The sequence below is a fragment of the Ptychodera flava genome, chromosome 8, assembly GCF_041260155.1.
Source record: "Ptychodera flava strain L36383 chromosome 8, AS_Pfla_20210202, whole genome shotgun sequence".
NCBI lineage: Eukaryota > Metazoa > Hemichordata > Enteropneusta > Ptychoderidae > Ptychodera > Ptychodera flava.
In genome coordinates, this window is record NC_091935.1 from 33,957,245 (window position 1) to 33,972,600 (window position 15,356).

Genomic DNA, 15,356 nt, shown 5'->3' on the forward strand with positions numbered 1-15,356 from the left:
AACTATCTCGTGAGCACAAGAAAAGATCTTGTGAGCACGAGATAGTTTCTCGTGAGCACAAGATAGTATCTTGCGATCTCGAGAAACTTATCTCGTGAGCACAAGATAGTTTCTTGTGAGCACAAGATAATTATCGTGCTTTTGTGGTTGGCCTAGGGAGTAAAATTCAAGGCCTTGCATTTTGCGGCCATACAGTTTAAAATTTATGTATTGAAGCTCAGAGGCAGTATATGACACTACAATTTCAAATCTCATGCCAACTATATAATAAACGGAATCAGGGATGCTTTAATGATCTAATTTATACTCTCACTTGTCCAAAATTAGGTTTGAATGGCTTCTAAATTCGACTGCAGAGGTCAACTATAATGGTTTATCAATCACACAGTGAAGTACACTGACTGTTATAAGTTAACAGTACTCTATTCTGTAATATAATGTGCTACCAGTATTTGTATATTACTTTTACTTTGATCAATGTCAACTTTAAATTGTATATGTTCATTTTTACACAATGTTAACTGATCTTATCGTATAGTGAACATTGAAAGTGTGATCAAATTTAGCATTTATTTGTAATCCATAACTTTCAGGAAATGAATAATTCAATATTCAAGTTTATAAATGTCAACATTTTCATGGCCTAAGTTTTAACTTATCCAAGATCCATCAACTAAGTGACTAGCTATTTCTTTAAAAGCCAATTTTCATTCTGTAAAATATTACAATAGATTGATACTACAAGATCTTTTCTTGTGCGCACAAGATCTTTTCTTGTGCTCTCAAGATCTTTTCTTGTGCTCTTAAGATCTTTTCTTGTGCGCACAAGATCTTTTCTTGTGATCACAAGATCTTTTCTTGTGCTCTCAAGATCTTTTCTTGTGCTCTCAAGATCTTTTCTTGTGATCACAAGATATTTTCTTGTGCTCTCAAGATCTTTTCTTGTGCTCTCAAGATCTTTTCTTGTGATCACAAGATCTTTTCTTGTGCTCTCAAGATCTTTTCTTGTGCTCTCAAGATCTTTTCTTGTGATCACAAGATCTTTTCTTGTGCTCTCAAGATCTTTTCTTGTGCTCTCAAGATCTTTTCTTGTGCGCACGAGATCTTTTCTTGTGATCACAAGATCTTTTCTTGTGCTCTCAAGATCTTTTCTTGTGCGCACAAGATCTTTTCTTGTGCGCACGAGATCTTTTCTTGTGATCACGAGATATTTTCTTGTGATCACGAGATATTTTCTTGTGCTCTCAAGATCTTTTCTTGTGCTCTCAAGATCTTTTCTTGTGATCACAAGATCTTTTCTTGTGCTCTCAAGATCTTTTCTTGTGCTCTCAAGATCTTTTCTTGTGATCACAAGATCTTTTCTTGTGATCACGAGATCTTTTCTTGTGCTCTCAAGATCTTTTCTTGTGCGCACAAGATCTTTTCTTGTGATCACAAGATCTTTTCTTGTGCTCTCAAGATCTTTTCTTGTGATCACAAGATCTTTTCTTGTGCTCTCAAGTTCTTGTGCTCTCAAGATCTTTTCTTGTGATCACAAGATCTTTTCTTGTGCTCTCAAGATCTTTTCTTGTGATCACAAGATCTTTTCTTGTGCGCACAAGATCTTTTCTTGTGATCACGAGATATTTTCTTGTGCTCTCAAGATCTTTTCTTGTGCTCTCAAGATCTTTTCTTGTGATCACAAGATCTTTTCTTGTGCTCTCAAGATCTTTTCTTGTGATCACAAGATCTTTTCTTGTGCGCACGAGATCTTTTCTTGTGCTCTCAAGATCTTTTCTTGTGATCACAAGATCTTTTCTTGTGCGCACAAGATCTTTTCTTGTGATCACGAGATCTTTTCTTGTGCTCTCAAGATCTTTTCTTGTGCTCTCAAGATCTTTTCTTGTGATCACAAGATCTTTTCTTGTGCTCTCAAGTTCTTGTGCTCTCAAGATCTTTTCTTGTGATCACAAGATCTTTTCTTGTGCTCTCAAGATCTTTTCTTGTGCTCTCAAGATCTTTTCTTGTGATCACAAGATCTTTTCTTGTGATCACGAGATATTTTCTTGTGCTCTCAAGATCTTTTCTTGTGCGCACAAGATCTTTTCTTGTGATCACAAGATCTTTTCTTGTGCTCTCAAGATCTTTTCTTGTGATCACAAGATCTTTTCTTGTGCTCTCAAGTTCTTGTGCTCTCAAGATCTTTTCTTGTGATCACAAGATCTTTTCTTGTGCTCTCAAGATCTTTTCTTGTGCTCTCAAGATCTTTTCTTGTGCGCACGAGATCTTTTCTTGTGATCACAAGATCTTTTCTTGTGCTCTCAAGATCTTTTCTTGTGCGCACAAGATCTTTTCTTGTGCGCACGAGATCTTTTCTTGTGATCACGAGATATTTTCTTGTGCTCTCAAGATCTTTTCTTGTGCTCTCAAGATCTTTTCTTGTGATCACAAGATCTTTTCTTGTGCTCTCAAGATCTTTTCTTGTGCTCTCAAGATCTTTTCTTGTGCGCACGAGATCTTTTCTTGTGATCACAAGATCTTTTCTTGTGCGCACGAGATCTTTTCTTGTGCTCTCAAGATCTTTTCTTGTGCTCTCGAGATCTTTTCTTGTGCTCTCAAGATCTTTTCTTGTGATCACAAGATCTTTTCTTGTGCTCTCAAGATCTTTTCTTGTGCTCTCAAGATCTTTTCTTGTGCGCACGAGATCTTTTCTTGTGATCACAAGATCTTTTCTTGTGCTCTCAAGATCTTTTCTTGTGCTCTCAAGATCTTTTCTTGTGCGCACGAGATCTTTTCTTGTGATCACAAGATCTTTTCTTGTGCTCACGAGAAAACGAAGGTTGTTTCTAACACGTTTTTACTGCTATGATCACGTGTGAACTTGTCTACCGCCATTTTGAGTGACTGCTTTGAGGTGTTCTCCGCCATCCATTCCCTTCTTTAATGTAAGTATGCGTATTTAATGTCACTAAGCAGTTTATTTAGCCATTATATGCTCTGACATATGTAAACTGGATGTTTTGTCATGTAAATTTTCGCCAAGCATCACAGAAACTTGTCTTGGTGCATGTTAGTGTGCGTTAGTAAAGTGACCCTTTTAAATACGACAACAGATTTTATTATTTTTTTCTTAAATAGCATTCTAATATGAGTCATAAAACAGCATTGTGTTAGGTTTTAGCCAGTAAGAAAAGCACCACGACCCGGGGTGATAAATCAGCCTTTGAACGGGAATTTTGTATGTAGGTTTTTTTCAAGTCTCATATGTTCATAGATCGGAAGCCAGAAACCAATCCGGAAAGGCGTTTTTACATTTGGAATTTACGCTTACTCGACAACTTGAAGTATATATTTTCAAGATTTTCAATGTATGCAACCGTAAACACATCTCTGGTGATAGAGCTACAGTATTGCAGCTGGGTAAGCAAAACACCTAAAGACCAGCCGGCTAATTTTAGCATGTACAGTGAATGATTTTGAATATGACACCAGTGACTTGAAACATTAAGGGTACAATAAACTAATCAGTGGCTCAAATTTCATGTATGTTTTTCTCCTTTGGATAAAGTTAACTCCTTTTCTTTTCAGACGTGTAAGTTACTGAACGAGCATCATGGATGACAAATTGATGGAATTTTTGAAATCGCGATGTATTTCCTCAGAAGTCGTGGAAAAGTTGCAAACAGAGAAGGTATGAACTGTTTTTGTGAAAAGTCATGTTACCTCGAAATAGAGTTTCGATTTCATTTTCAAGGACGAAACTGAAATAAGATAAGATATGCAAACTGGCGTGTCTTGAGACCATGTTGAAATAAGGACCAATATTTATAATCAGCAGCTATAATTGGCAATGGATACTGTTACGCTAATTCCAGGTCGGTTTGTTGGGAGTCTGCGAGTATTTTTCGACACCTGCCTAAAGCCATGCATGCAGATTTAAGGATGAGTATCCATGAATTCAAGAACTTTTAGAAATCACATTTAAGGGGGAACACATGAAGGCTGGGTTTGTCATATGTGTTTCCTTCACGTTCGGTTTGCAGTAATAAGTCATTTACCTCCCAAAAAGGGAGGAAGCTTGACAAAATTGCATTTGAGGAGCTTCATCCATAAGGTACTGTTATTTAAAGGGACACTGGACAGGAAATTTCTGCAGTAGGAATCACGTTAGCGTAGGAACAGGCACTGTTTAATCAGTTAACCTTTGAAAGCCGTCTGCATTTGCTTTTATTGCCATTTGTCCAACTAAACTTATGAAATTAAATTTAAAAATACAATTGTTGTTTTGATGATCTGTGTTTTATTTTTGCTGAGTACAACTCAGTATTTTTGACAATTTTAGAATTTTACATCTTATAATTTGACCTAAGGGTCACCATTTTGAGGTGAACTAAACCATTATTATTATTATTACTATTATTATTATTATTATTATTATTATTATTAATACACGGCAATTGTGCATACCCATTCCTAATTGGTGTCTGCCAAATCACATAACCACAACGCGCCAATGTTGGCACTTTTCTAATGATCCAAATTAAAAGTGCCTTTTATATCAAGCCCAAAAGTAAACTTTCTTTGCCAAACAGGTCGGTAAAACGAATTTTCCTGTCTATCTTGTCATAAAGAAATACATGTGACAAAGTCAGCTTTGCTGTGATCAGTGCCCTTTAATGACTTTAAAATGACCAAGTAAGTGTGATATCTCAAATACCATGCGGTTCGTCCGAGAAATTTCGGCTGGGAAAGTTCATGTGAGGTGTAAGTTTGAAAGCAAAAATCCCATTCAATCCCATTCATTTAACAGTTATGTTGTATTTTTGAAAATTACTGGGATACAATGATAACAAGCTTTCTGTATACATAACGAGATTGTTGATCATTACGTTGACAATCTGATGAACAATGAACATAAAGCGGCAATAAAATAATAATTTTCTGCGTGGAGATCATCATGAAAGTGTTAAAGAACAGCAGTATGAAGAATAATGTGGGCGAAGTGGAACTCGCTTGTCGTTTGTGAAAAGTGGTAGCATCACACGAAAAATGAAAGTTGTAAAGTTTTCGTGTTTTTTTTAAATCAAGTCAGAGTGTTTTATATCGAAAATTCCAGCCCAGGCTAAGGTCACATTTTCCTGTTTAGCATACCCCTTATAATAAATAAAATCCCGAGAATGGACTGCTTATTCCTTTGATGTGCTGTTCACATGTGTAAAATATGAATAATGTCCTTCGCCGACATTTGTACCATGTGTTATTTATTTTCTTTCAGATTGACCCTTTGGTAGTGGTATCCATGGATGACATGGCGTTATCCCGATACTTTTCTTCACCTGGTGACCGACTTGCTGTATTTGAATTTTGTCGACGATTGTTGACGCAAGTAGACGCACCGAATAAAGAAAAACAACCAGTACTGGTACAAAAATTTAAGAAAAAAGTGAGACGACTTAATCGAGTAGAACCTCAAGAGTCAGAAATGCCGGACGGTGTTACATCATCTGAAAGAAACAAGCAAAGTCTGATCGATAAAAACACGCACAAAAGGGTTGAGTTTAGATGGTTCAACTATGAATATGACACCAATGCATTCAAGCAAATTCACGCCAAGACGGGCAATAGTGCTGCCATTATGTTTGTAAATAAGTCAATTCAGAAATCAGACCTGTTACACTTAGCAACAGAGTACTTTTTTCCGAACGGTATATCAGCTAAGGGAAAGATTGACGATTTCGATTTTGATATTAGAGACAAGTATGACAATGATATCGATGAAAATGCTACGGTGGGTGAGATGGGTGATAAAAGCCGTTTCAGGGTGCAGCGATTTCGTATGGTAACTACAAAGAAAAAACTTTCGTCTAGTGAGCTGTCTTTAAACAATGAATATGGTATAGTGACTGTACAGTCCAACAACACTGACGAAGCAAACGGAGGATTATCTGCAAATCTTCAAGAAGATCTGATGGAGACACCCATGGAACAGTCACCAATGGAGCAGTCTGGGGAAGGACAAGACATATCTATGGAGCCGTTTATCTGTTCTGATGGCAATGAAGGTCCACCTGGCCAGTCTGATAAAACCGTTAACCCAATCGAAAACGACAGCTATGATTCCAATTCTGCACAGAGAAATTGTTCAACCATGCCTCCACAAGCCTGTAATGATGTTTCAAATATTGAGGAAATTGGTAGCGGGCAAGAGGGTTTTCAAGATGGGTCTGACCCCCGCAGTTTATCTAGTGATCCTTACCAATCGACCCAATGTCAAGATCATAGTGACCTGGATAAAACTCGAAGATTACTGATACATCGAAGCAATATAGTAGATGACATGCTCAATGCATTCTCCGATCCAGACATCATACATGATTATCCTAATTTTAAGTTCATGTTACCGAATGGAGATTTGGAGGAAACAACCGGAATTGGTGTCACACGAGATTGCTACACAGGATTTTGGGAAGAGTTCTACGAAAGATGGACAGTTGGAAACATCTACCGGGTACCGCACTGTAAACTCAACTATTCCAGCTGTATGTGGAAAAGTGTAGGAAGAATATTAGTCAAAGGCTGGGAGCAAGTAAAGTACTTTCCCATTGCGTTCGCTCCGCCTCTTATGCAGGAAGTGCTTTTCGGAACCCAAGACGACTTACTGGAGTCTTTTTTACTGTTTGTGCCAGAAATCGAGCGAGAATTGTTATGCGAAGCTTTGCGAGATTTCCAGTCTGTTGACAAGGAAGAACTGTTAGAAGTTCTCGATGGTCATCAGTGCAAGAAAGATCCGAGCACCGCTAACATTCGTGACATCGTCATTGAAATTGCCCATAAAGAATTAATACAAGAGCCGATGTTCGTGATCGAGTCGTGGAGGGCCATACTTCGACCTGTTGCAAATACCATTGGCAACATGAGTTTACTAGACTTGTACGAGGAGAAAAAACCAACGACAAGAAAGTTGTCAAGATGTTGAGTTTTCCTGATCCTATTAGTGTGGAGGCCACTGCCGTGGCCAACAATCTTCGCAGATACATTCGAGAAGTTGATGGTCCGACCTTGAAACGCTTCCTACGATTTTGTACTGGGTCTGACATCATGCCTGATGATCCTATTAAGATTTTATTTGTAAATCTTGAAGGCATTCAGCGTCGACCAGTTGCATACACTTGTTCAAACTTACTGGAACTACCATTGCATTACGAAAGCTATCCTGACTTTCGCGCCGACTTTAATGCTGAATTGAACAATAGTGAATGGCGGATGGACATAATTTAGAGCGATTTCATAAGTGCTCTGAACAAACGTTACAAAACTTTATAGATGGATTATCCATTTTATTCTGTTGAGACATTGTCATGGATGTTTGGCATATGCTATAACTGCAATCAAAACTCCAAGCTTCGTTATTTGTTGTCCTTCTACTTTACTAGATTTACACCATTTGATGACGATTTCTAGTTGTTACTAATGTTAGATTTTCAGCTTAGTTATTTTGTTAATGTTTAATATTGAAGTATGTTTGAATTTGAAAAATCAGTCATAACAAATTAATCTGAGCATTTTCTAAAATTTGTCATCGTACACACAAAAGATTTACTAGTGATAGTGTTTGCTAGTCTTGTTTGCTTATTTGTTATGCTATCCAAAGAAGTTTGTTTTTGATCACAGTTACCTTTCAAAGGTAAGTATTTAAAAAACGATGACATTTGTTACAGCACATTAGCTTAACTAAGTATATAACTCCAACAATGAAGCCAATAATTTCTCTTTGTTTACCTTCGATTTTACCAGATTTACAGTATTCAGTGACAATGTTCTGGTTGTTGGACTTTGCGATATGATGTTATTGTCCTTAGTATAACATTTAAGTATGTGTGGCATTTTCCCAAAACAAGAAATTAACGCATTTGCTAGAGTGTTTTACTCTTTCGTATCTTACCATGGTGAACAATGTCTAGTGGTTCCCAATGTGAAAGGTTCCAATTTTGACAATGTAATTACGTTTAACATGTGTTTTCCATAAAATAAAGAACGAGTTTTATGTGTTTACGTAGTGGCTCGGAACTAATTTATTTACAATAATTATTGAGAGGATACAGTCTATCAACCGTAAAGAAACCCATGCATTTATTTTTGGTTTGCTCTAAATGGAGGCGACCATAGTAGAAACCTTACTACTGAATTTATTATCATGGCCACGGATTGCTGTAGATTAAAATGGCGGAATATTTGAACAAAAAATCTTGGAAAATTTGGCGATTACTGTTAATGCACGAAATCAAAAATTAAACTGACATCTGCAACAAAATCGGAACTCTAAATTTGTACACTTTTGCCAGTACAGTGTAACGCAAGGTGTGAAACAAAAGCAATTATTGACCGAAATCCCAACAGACATCGCACATTGGAAGCTGTCACTTCTTTTAGAGTTTTCCGCAGTGCTCCGTCCCTTTTGCTTCTCTCTATGACATAATCAACTTAATATAGAAATTAAGGCTGGGCTCATCCACAAGATTTTACACTTGTGTTGGCAAAGATAATAAGCTAACGAGACACTATCTTGAGAGCACACAAAAAAGTCTCCAGCACACATGACAAGATCTCGTGCACACAAGAAAAGATCTTGTGATCATGAGATAGTTTCTTGTGCTAACGAGATCTTTTTTGTGATCACAAGATCTTTTCATGTGCTCAAATGATCTTTTCTTGTGATCACAAGATCTTTTCTTGTGCTCACGAGATCTTTTCTTGTGCTCTCAAGATCTTTTCTTGTGTTCTCAAGATCTTTTCTTGTGCGCACGAGATCTTTTCTTGTGCGCACGAGATCTTTTCTTGTGATCACGAGATATTTTCATGTGATCACGAGATATTTTCTTGTGCTCTCAAGATCTTTTCTTGTGCTCTCAAGATCTTTTCTTGTGATCACGAGATCTTTTCTTGTGCGCACGAGATCTTTTCTTGTGATCACAAGATCTTTTCTCGTGATCTCAAGATCTTTTCTTGTGCTCTCAAGAAACTATCTCGTGAGCACAAGATCTTTTCTTGTGCTCTCAAGATCTTTTCTTGTGCTCTCAAGATCTTTTCTTGTGCTCACAAGAAACTATCTCGTGAGCACAAGATCTTTTCTCGTGATCTCAAGATCTTTTCTTGTGCTCTCAAGATCTTTTCTTGTGCTCTCAGGAAACTATCTCGTGAGCACAAGATCTTTTCTTGTGCTCTCAAGATCTTTTCTTGTGCTCACGAGAAACTATCTCGTGAGCACAAGATCTTTTCTCGTGATCTCAAGATCTTTTCTTGTGCTCTCAAGAAACTATCTCGTGAGCACAAGATCTTTTCTTGTGCTCTCAAGAAACTATCTCGTGAGCACAAGATCTTTTCTTGTGCTCTCAAGATCTTTTCTTGTGCTCTCAAGATCTTTTCTTGTGCTCACGAGAAACTATCTCGTGAGCACAAGATCTTTTCTCGTGATCTCAAGATCTTTTCTTGTGCTCTCAAGAAACTATCTCGTGAGCACAAGATCTTTTCTCGTGAGCACAAGATCTTTTCTTGTGCTCTCAAGAAACTATCTCGTGAGCACAAGATTTTTCTTGTGCTCTCAAGATCTTTTCTTGTGCTCACGAGAAACTATCTCGTGAGCACAAGATCTTTTCTCGTGATCTCAAGATCTTTTCTTGTGCTCTCAAGAAACTATCTCGTGAGCACAAGATCTTTTCTTGTGCTCTCAAGAAACTATCTCGTGAGCACAAGATCTTTTCTTGTGCTCTCAAGATCTTTTCTTGTGCTCTCAAGATCTTTTCTTGTGCTCACGAGAAACTATCTCGTGAGCACAAGATCTTTTCTCGTGATCTCAAGATCTTTTCTTGTGCTCTCAAGAAACTATCTCGTGAGCACAAGATCTTTTCTTGTGCTCTCAAGATCTTTTCTTGTGCTCTCAAGAAACTATCTCGTGAGCACAAGATCTTTTCTTGTGCTCTCAAGATCTTTTCTTGTGCTCTCAAGAAACTATCTCGTGAGCACAAGATCTTTTCTTGTGCTCTCAAGATCTTTTCTTGTGCTCTCAAGAAACTATCTCGTGAGCACAAGATTTTTTCTTGTGAGCACAAGATAATATCATGAGGACAAAGATAGTTCACAACCTTGAAAGCTTTGCTACAATGGATCGACTTGACGCTATTCGTTTGTACTTTTACATGGGGCTAAACTACATTGAAATCTTAGCTTTATTGTCTTCCAACCATGGCATCGTCATAAGCAGTCGTCATTTGAAGCGAATACTGAAGGAGAACCATTTGTTCAGGCGTAAACACTACTCCAACATTGGAGATATCATCTTGTTCTTGACTGATCAAATCGACAGGTCAGGTAGGCTTCACGGATATAGATGGATGCATTTGAAGTGCCTGCAACATGGCCTAAACATAGACAGAGAGACCGTTCGACTGCTTTTACATGTTATTGACCCTCAAGGTGTGGAATCGAGAACACGAGGCCGTCTTCGACGTCGGAAGTATTCGACGCCAGGTCCAAATTTTATGTGGCACCTAGATTCGTACGACAAACTTACTCCTTATGGAATAGCAATAAATGGCTGCATTGATGGTTACTCGCGAAATGTTTTGTGGGCAGAAGCTTATCACAGTAATAGTGATCCGAGAATTATTGCTGGATATTTCATGGATGCTGTGCAAAACTTAGGCCGTTGTCCTAGTAAAGTTCGCGCCGACTTTGGTACTGAAAATGGACATGTTGAACAGATGCAGCGATTTATGAGAAACGATGAAAATTGTTTCTATTATGGAACAAGCCAATTGAACCAACGCATCGAAAGATGGTGGGGCATTTTTCGCTCTCACTGTGGTCAGTATTGGCTTGACATTTTCGAAGGTCTCAAACGTGATGGCCATTTTAGTGGTGATGCACTGGATAAAATTTAGTTCGTTTCTGCTTCATGAAAACAATTCAGGTAATGTCCTCGTACATTTTCTTCAAACCAAATAAATATAATTACATTACCCCAGTAGATTGATATGTAAATACATGCACTGTGCTCAGATTACTCACGACAAAAACATTACAATGCTATTTCGGTTAGAGAGCACACTTTGCATGTCGCCAATTGTTATGGCTGTCATGCTGTCATGAAATTACAAAGTTTTAACAATTCCTTTTTCTCTTCTCTGTACATTTGGAGATTGATGGATTCCTGGACAATGAAATCACAAACGCGAATTAATTAGGCAAAACAGTGGCAAACTCTCTCTTAACTCTCGCTTAATTGTATTTCATGACAGTTGCGATTTTGTAGAGTATAAAAAACGATGCAAGTGTGGAGACAACAATGCCTATAAATCAATCAATCAATCAATCAATCAATCAATCAATCAATCAATCAATCAACCAACCAACCAACCACTCGATGTATCAATCAATATATTGACATTACACGTGTTCCACTGAAGAAAAGGCAACTGACAAAATGAGTTTGAGTAAGTGCATTTTAATGATCATAGCAAGCGTTAGCAATTTGTTTTCGCTGATAATTAGAAAAAAAAGTCATATCAATCTTCCCCATAGAAGACGTTAAAATATTGTAACCATTAAATTGTAAAATATTAATATGGAAATAGCAGTCTATATAGAATGGTAGACGGTGTTTGCTGAAAGAAAAATATTTTTGAGAGCATAACTGTTTTCTTAAGTTCATTGGACGCTCGGGTAGTACGATGTGTGGTCTATTGCTGATAGCTTTAGAAGCTGGAATGTAATGAAATGAAAAGTATGATTTTCCCGACAATTCAACATTTCTATTAATTGTGCAACAATTGCATTTTTTCTTTTTGCGTTTATCTTCCTATTTTAGGAGGATATCGATTCGTCCCTAAATATCATGGCAATAGTAATACTTTTCTGTGTTTTAATATTTCGCACAAACTGTGTGAAGAAACCTTATCATTACGTTTTCTTTTAAATTCGGTTATACGTTTGTAAACCTTATCAAAACATAATAAATCTATCAATCTTTTATTTCTTGAAATGAAAATTTGTAAAAGAAAATCCTGACAGACAAAATATTAGTCCATGTGCCAATAGAAAATATGCGGACACAACAAGAAAACTGCTGTGATAACAAAATAGACAAAGAAATAAGAGTGCCACTTCAATTTTTTTCAGGAAGAACTTGACGATGCCGTGATTGAGTGGAATTGTCACAGAATCAGCAGGTCACGTAATGCTGTTTCGCCAATCGGCAGACCCCATGTAATGTTCACAGTACCACAGATATACGGCAGTCGAGATTGCTCCGTAATTGTCACTCAAGAGGAAATTGATGTTTGCAACGAAGAATGCGTTAAGAAAGGTCAATATCCATGTGATAGGGAAGTCTTTGATTTTTGCTGCATGCATATTCAAGATAATGACATACGTGTACCGACAGAACCTTATGCAGCAGCTGACTTGTATGTCTTGTTAAGAAATACTATCCGGAATGCACCACCCTCGTCCGATAGCGATAGTGAACAATGAAAACAAATCTATGAACTGAAAGGTACAACGTCGCTACAGTATTTTTTTAAATCAACGAATCATTGTTTCATGTTGGAAGGTATATAGAGGCTAACTTACAAAAACAACACATAGAAAGCAGCTCGATTGGGTAAATTCATAGTCTCGTATTTGACCATACCATCAAATCCAATATTGCACTAAATATGTAGACTCCGCGAATAAACACTATTTTCCCGCCTGTCCAATTTTGGAAAGACAAATATAGCTATGTTATGTTTTAACATATAATCTTCTCTTAGAGAAACAGTCTGTTTTTTAACAATGAACATCCCTCAATCACACATGATTTGCAGGGGGGTGACGTGTAACACGTTCATGCATTTTATATGTCAAAGCATATTTTACGAGGCATTTCACAATGCAGTGAAACGTAACAGTTCATATTTTTACAGGAACTCTCCATGCATTATATTGAGCTTTTAATATCAGATGATTTCTGTCTATCGCAATTGGTACCAATACATTCAGATTGTCGTTGTTATGATTTACAGCTAGAGCTTTGTATAGCAGTACTGTATCAAAATAGGTATCACTTTGATTCGTCCATTCACGATTTTTCAAACAATTTAACAGTGCAGCAGATGTCTCACTTGTGTATTTTGTCTCATATTATCGAGACAGAAAGTACAGTTGGACATGTATATGTATGTATGTATGTATGTATGTATGTATGTATGTATGTATGTATGTATGTAAGGGCGCTAGGCAATATGTATGTATGAAGGAAGGTAGGATGTAAGAATGTTAAGAATGTAATTTCACCGTTTCATCGGTACTGACAGGGCATGTTACATCTAAAATTCACCCATTTTTGCCAGATTTCGACCGTTTACAGTGTTTTCATCGAAATTAAACCACACATGGGTTAGAATCATTGCTTGGTCTATCTTATCTTGGTGATTCATTGACTGATTATATCGTTTATAGCCGTTCAAAATGAAAAAGAATGGTCGATTTACAAAACAAGCGTTTTTCTCGCCTAGGCATTTTTCCATCAAATTTTCACATATGCTCGTCAAACATGTGGTCTATAAAACTTTATCTTATTTTTTCATAACTTTTCTCACGCACAAGTTATCGCCAATTAAATTGACGAAGTTGTAAGAATAATGGGGTGCCAAACTTTGATGAATGATTGTGTGAAAACGAAGACATTTTAAAAAAATCTGAGATACGTTTTGTAGACGGCATAGTGAGGTGTAATTACCGTCAATATTTTGACGTTTTTCCCAAGTCTGGCTTGAATTATACTTTTTTAAAGTCACACATTTTGACGTAAAGCGTGAATACTATTCATCGACCACACTTTTGATTGCAATAGCCGTAAACTTTATAAAATACCTTTTAGGTGATATATAATACATGGGTACAACGGTCTGTTTAAGTGCTCAAATTCGCGTCTAAAAATAGGTCATCGCGAACATATAAAGCTACCTTAAGGAAAACAAACAAACTACCCTGGAGGGATTTCCATCATTGACACCATACAGTCGCAAAACCAAGCCATGACTTTAAATTGCGGCAAGTAATATGACGTCATATTACAACCAATTTGAACCATGTGCTGATGTAATATGGCACACTCTGCATACGTTTACTGAGTTTTTTATTGTGTGTTAAATTTTCTGTGTTTTACAATTACTTACCCGCACACTCTTTAGAATGTTGAATGGACACAAAACACAGAATTCCAAAACTTTGGCCTTATCAATTTAACAACTGAGTACAGACAGTATCACACTTTTGATAGGCATCATTATATGATATAAGTTGACCTAACAATAATTTTCATTAACTTCGAAAGTAAGTATTATTTATGCTGTTTGCAATTGTTGCAATTTCGTTGCGACTGTCTGCTATGTCGACTGTTTTCTCATAACATCTTACCACTTAGACACCCGTTTCTTCAATTTTCGTTTTCGCGCGCATTAACAGTAATCGCCAAACTTTCCAAGATTTATAGTTCAAGCCTTCCGCCATTTTAATCTACAGCATACCGTGACTATGATAATAAATTCAGTACAAAGGTTTCTACTATGGTCGGCTAAAATTATAGCAAGCCAAAAATAAATGCACGGGTTTCTTCCCGATCAGTTGATAAACTGTATCCTCTCAATAATTATTGCAAATGAATTAGTTCTGAGCCACTACGTAAATAAAAAACTCGTTCTTTATTTTAAAGCAAACACAATGTTAAACGTAAGATTACATCATCAGATATGGAACCTTTCACGTGGGAACCACTAAACATTGTTCACCTTGGTAAGATAGGAAAGAGTAAAAACGTTCACTCTAGCAAATGCGTTAATTTCTTGTTTTGGGAAAATGCAACAACAAACTCAAATGTTATACTGAGGAAAATAACATCAAATCGCAAAGTCCAACAACAATAACATTGTCACTAAATACTGTAAAGCTGGTTAAACAAAGAGAAATTATTGGCTTCATTGTTGGAGTTATCGACTAAGAAAAAGCTAATGTGCTGAACATATGTCATCGTTTTTAAATACTAACCTTTGAAAGGTAACTGTGATCAAAAACAAACTTCTTTGGCTAGCATAACAAATAAGCAAACAAGACTAGCAAACACTATCACTAGTACTCTTTTGTGTGTAAAATGACAAATTTTAGAAAATGCTCAGATTAATTTGTTATGACTGATTTTTCAAATTCAAACATACTTCAATATTAAACATTAACAAAATAACTAAGCTGAAAATCTAACATCAGTAACAACTAGAAATCGTCATCAAATGGTGTAAATCTAGTAAAGTAAAAGGACAACAAAGAACGAAGCTTGGAGTTTT

At 36.7% G+C, this 15,356-nt stretch overlaps 1 protein-coding gene across 1 annotated transcript; it reads left to right on the top strand.

Annotated features, from left to right (window-relative positions):
• Positions 1-3,592: 3,592 nt before the first annotated feature.
• Positions 3,593-6,955, top strand: LOC139138078 (uncharacterized). Its single transcript, XM_070706301.1, has 2 exons — positions 3,593-3,670; positions 5,255-6,955. Exons 1-2 carry the CDS (start codon positions 3,593-3,595, stop codon positions 6,953-6,955), a joined length of 1,779 nt encoding a protein of 592 aa, XP_070562402.1.
• The last annotated feature ends 8,401 nt before the right edge of the window (positions 6,956-15,356 follow it).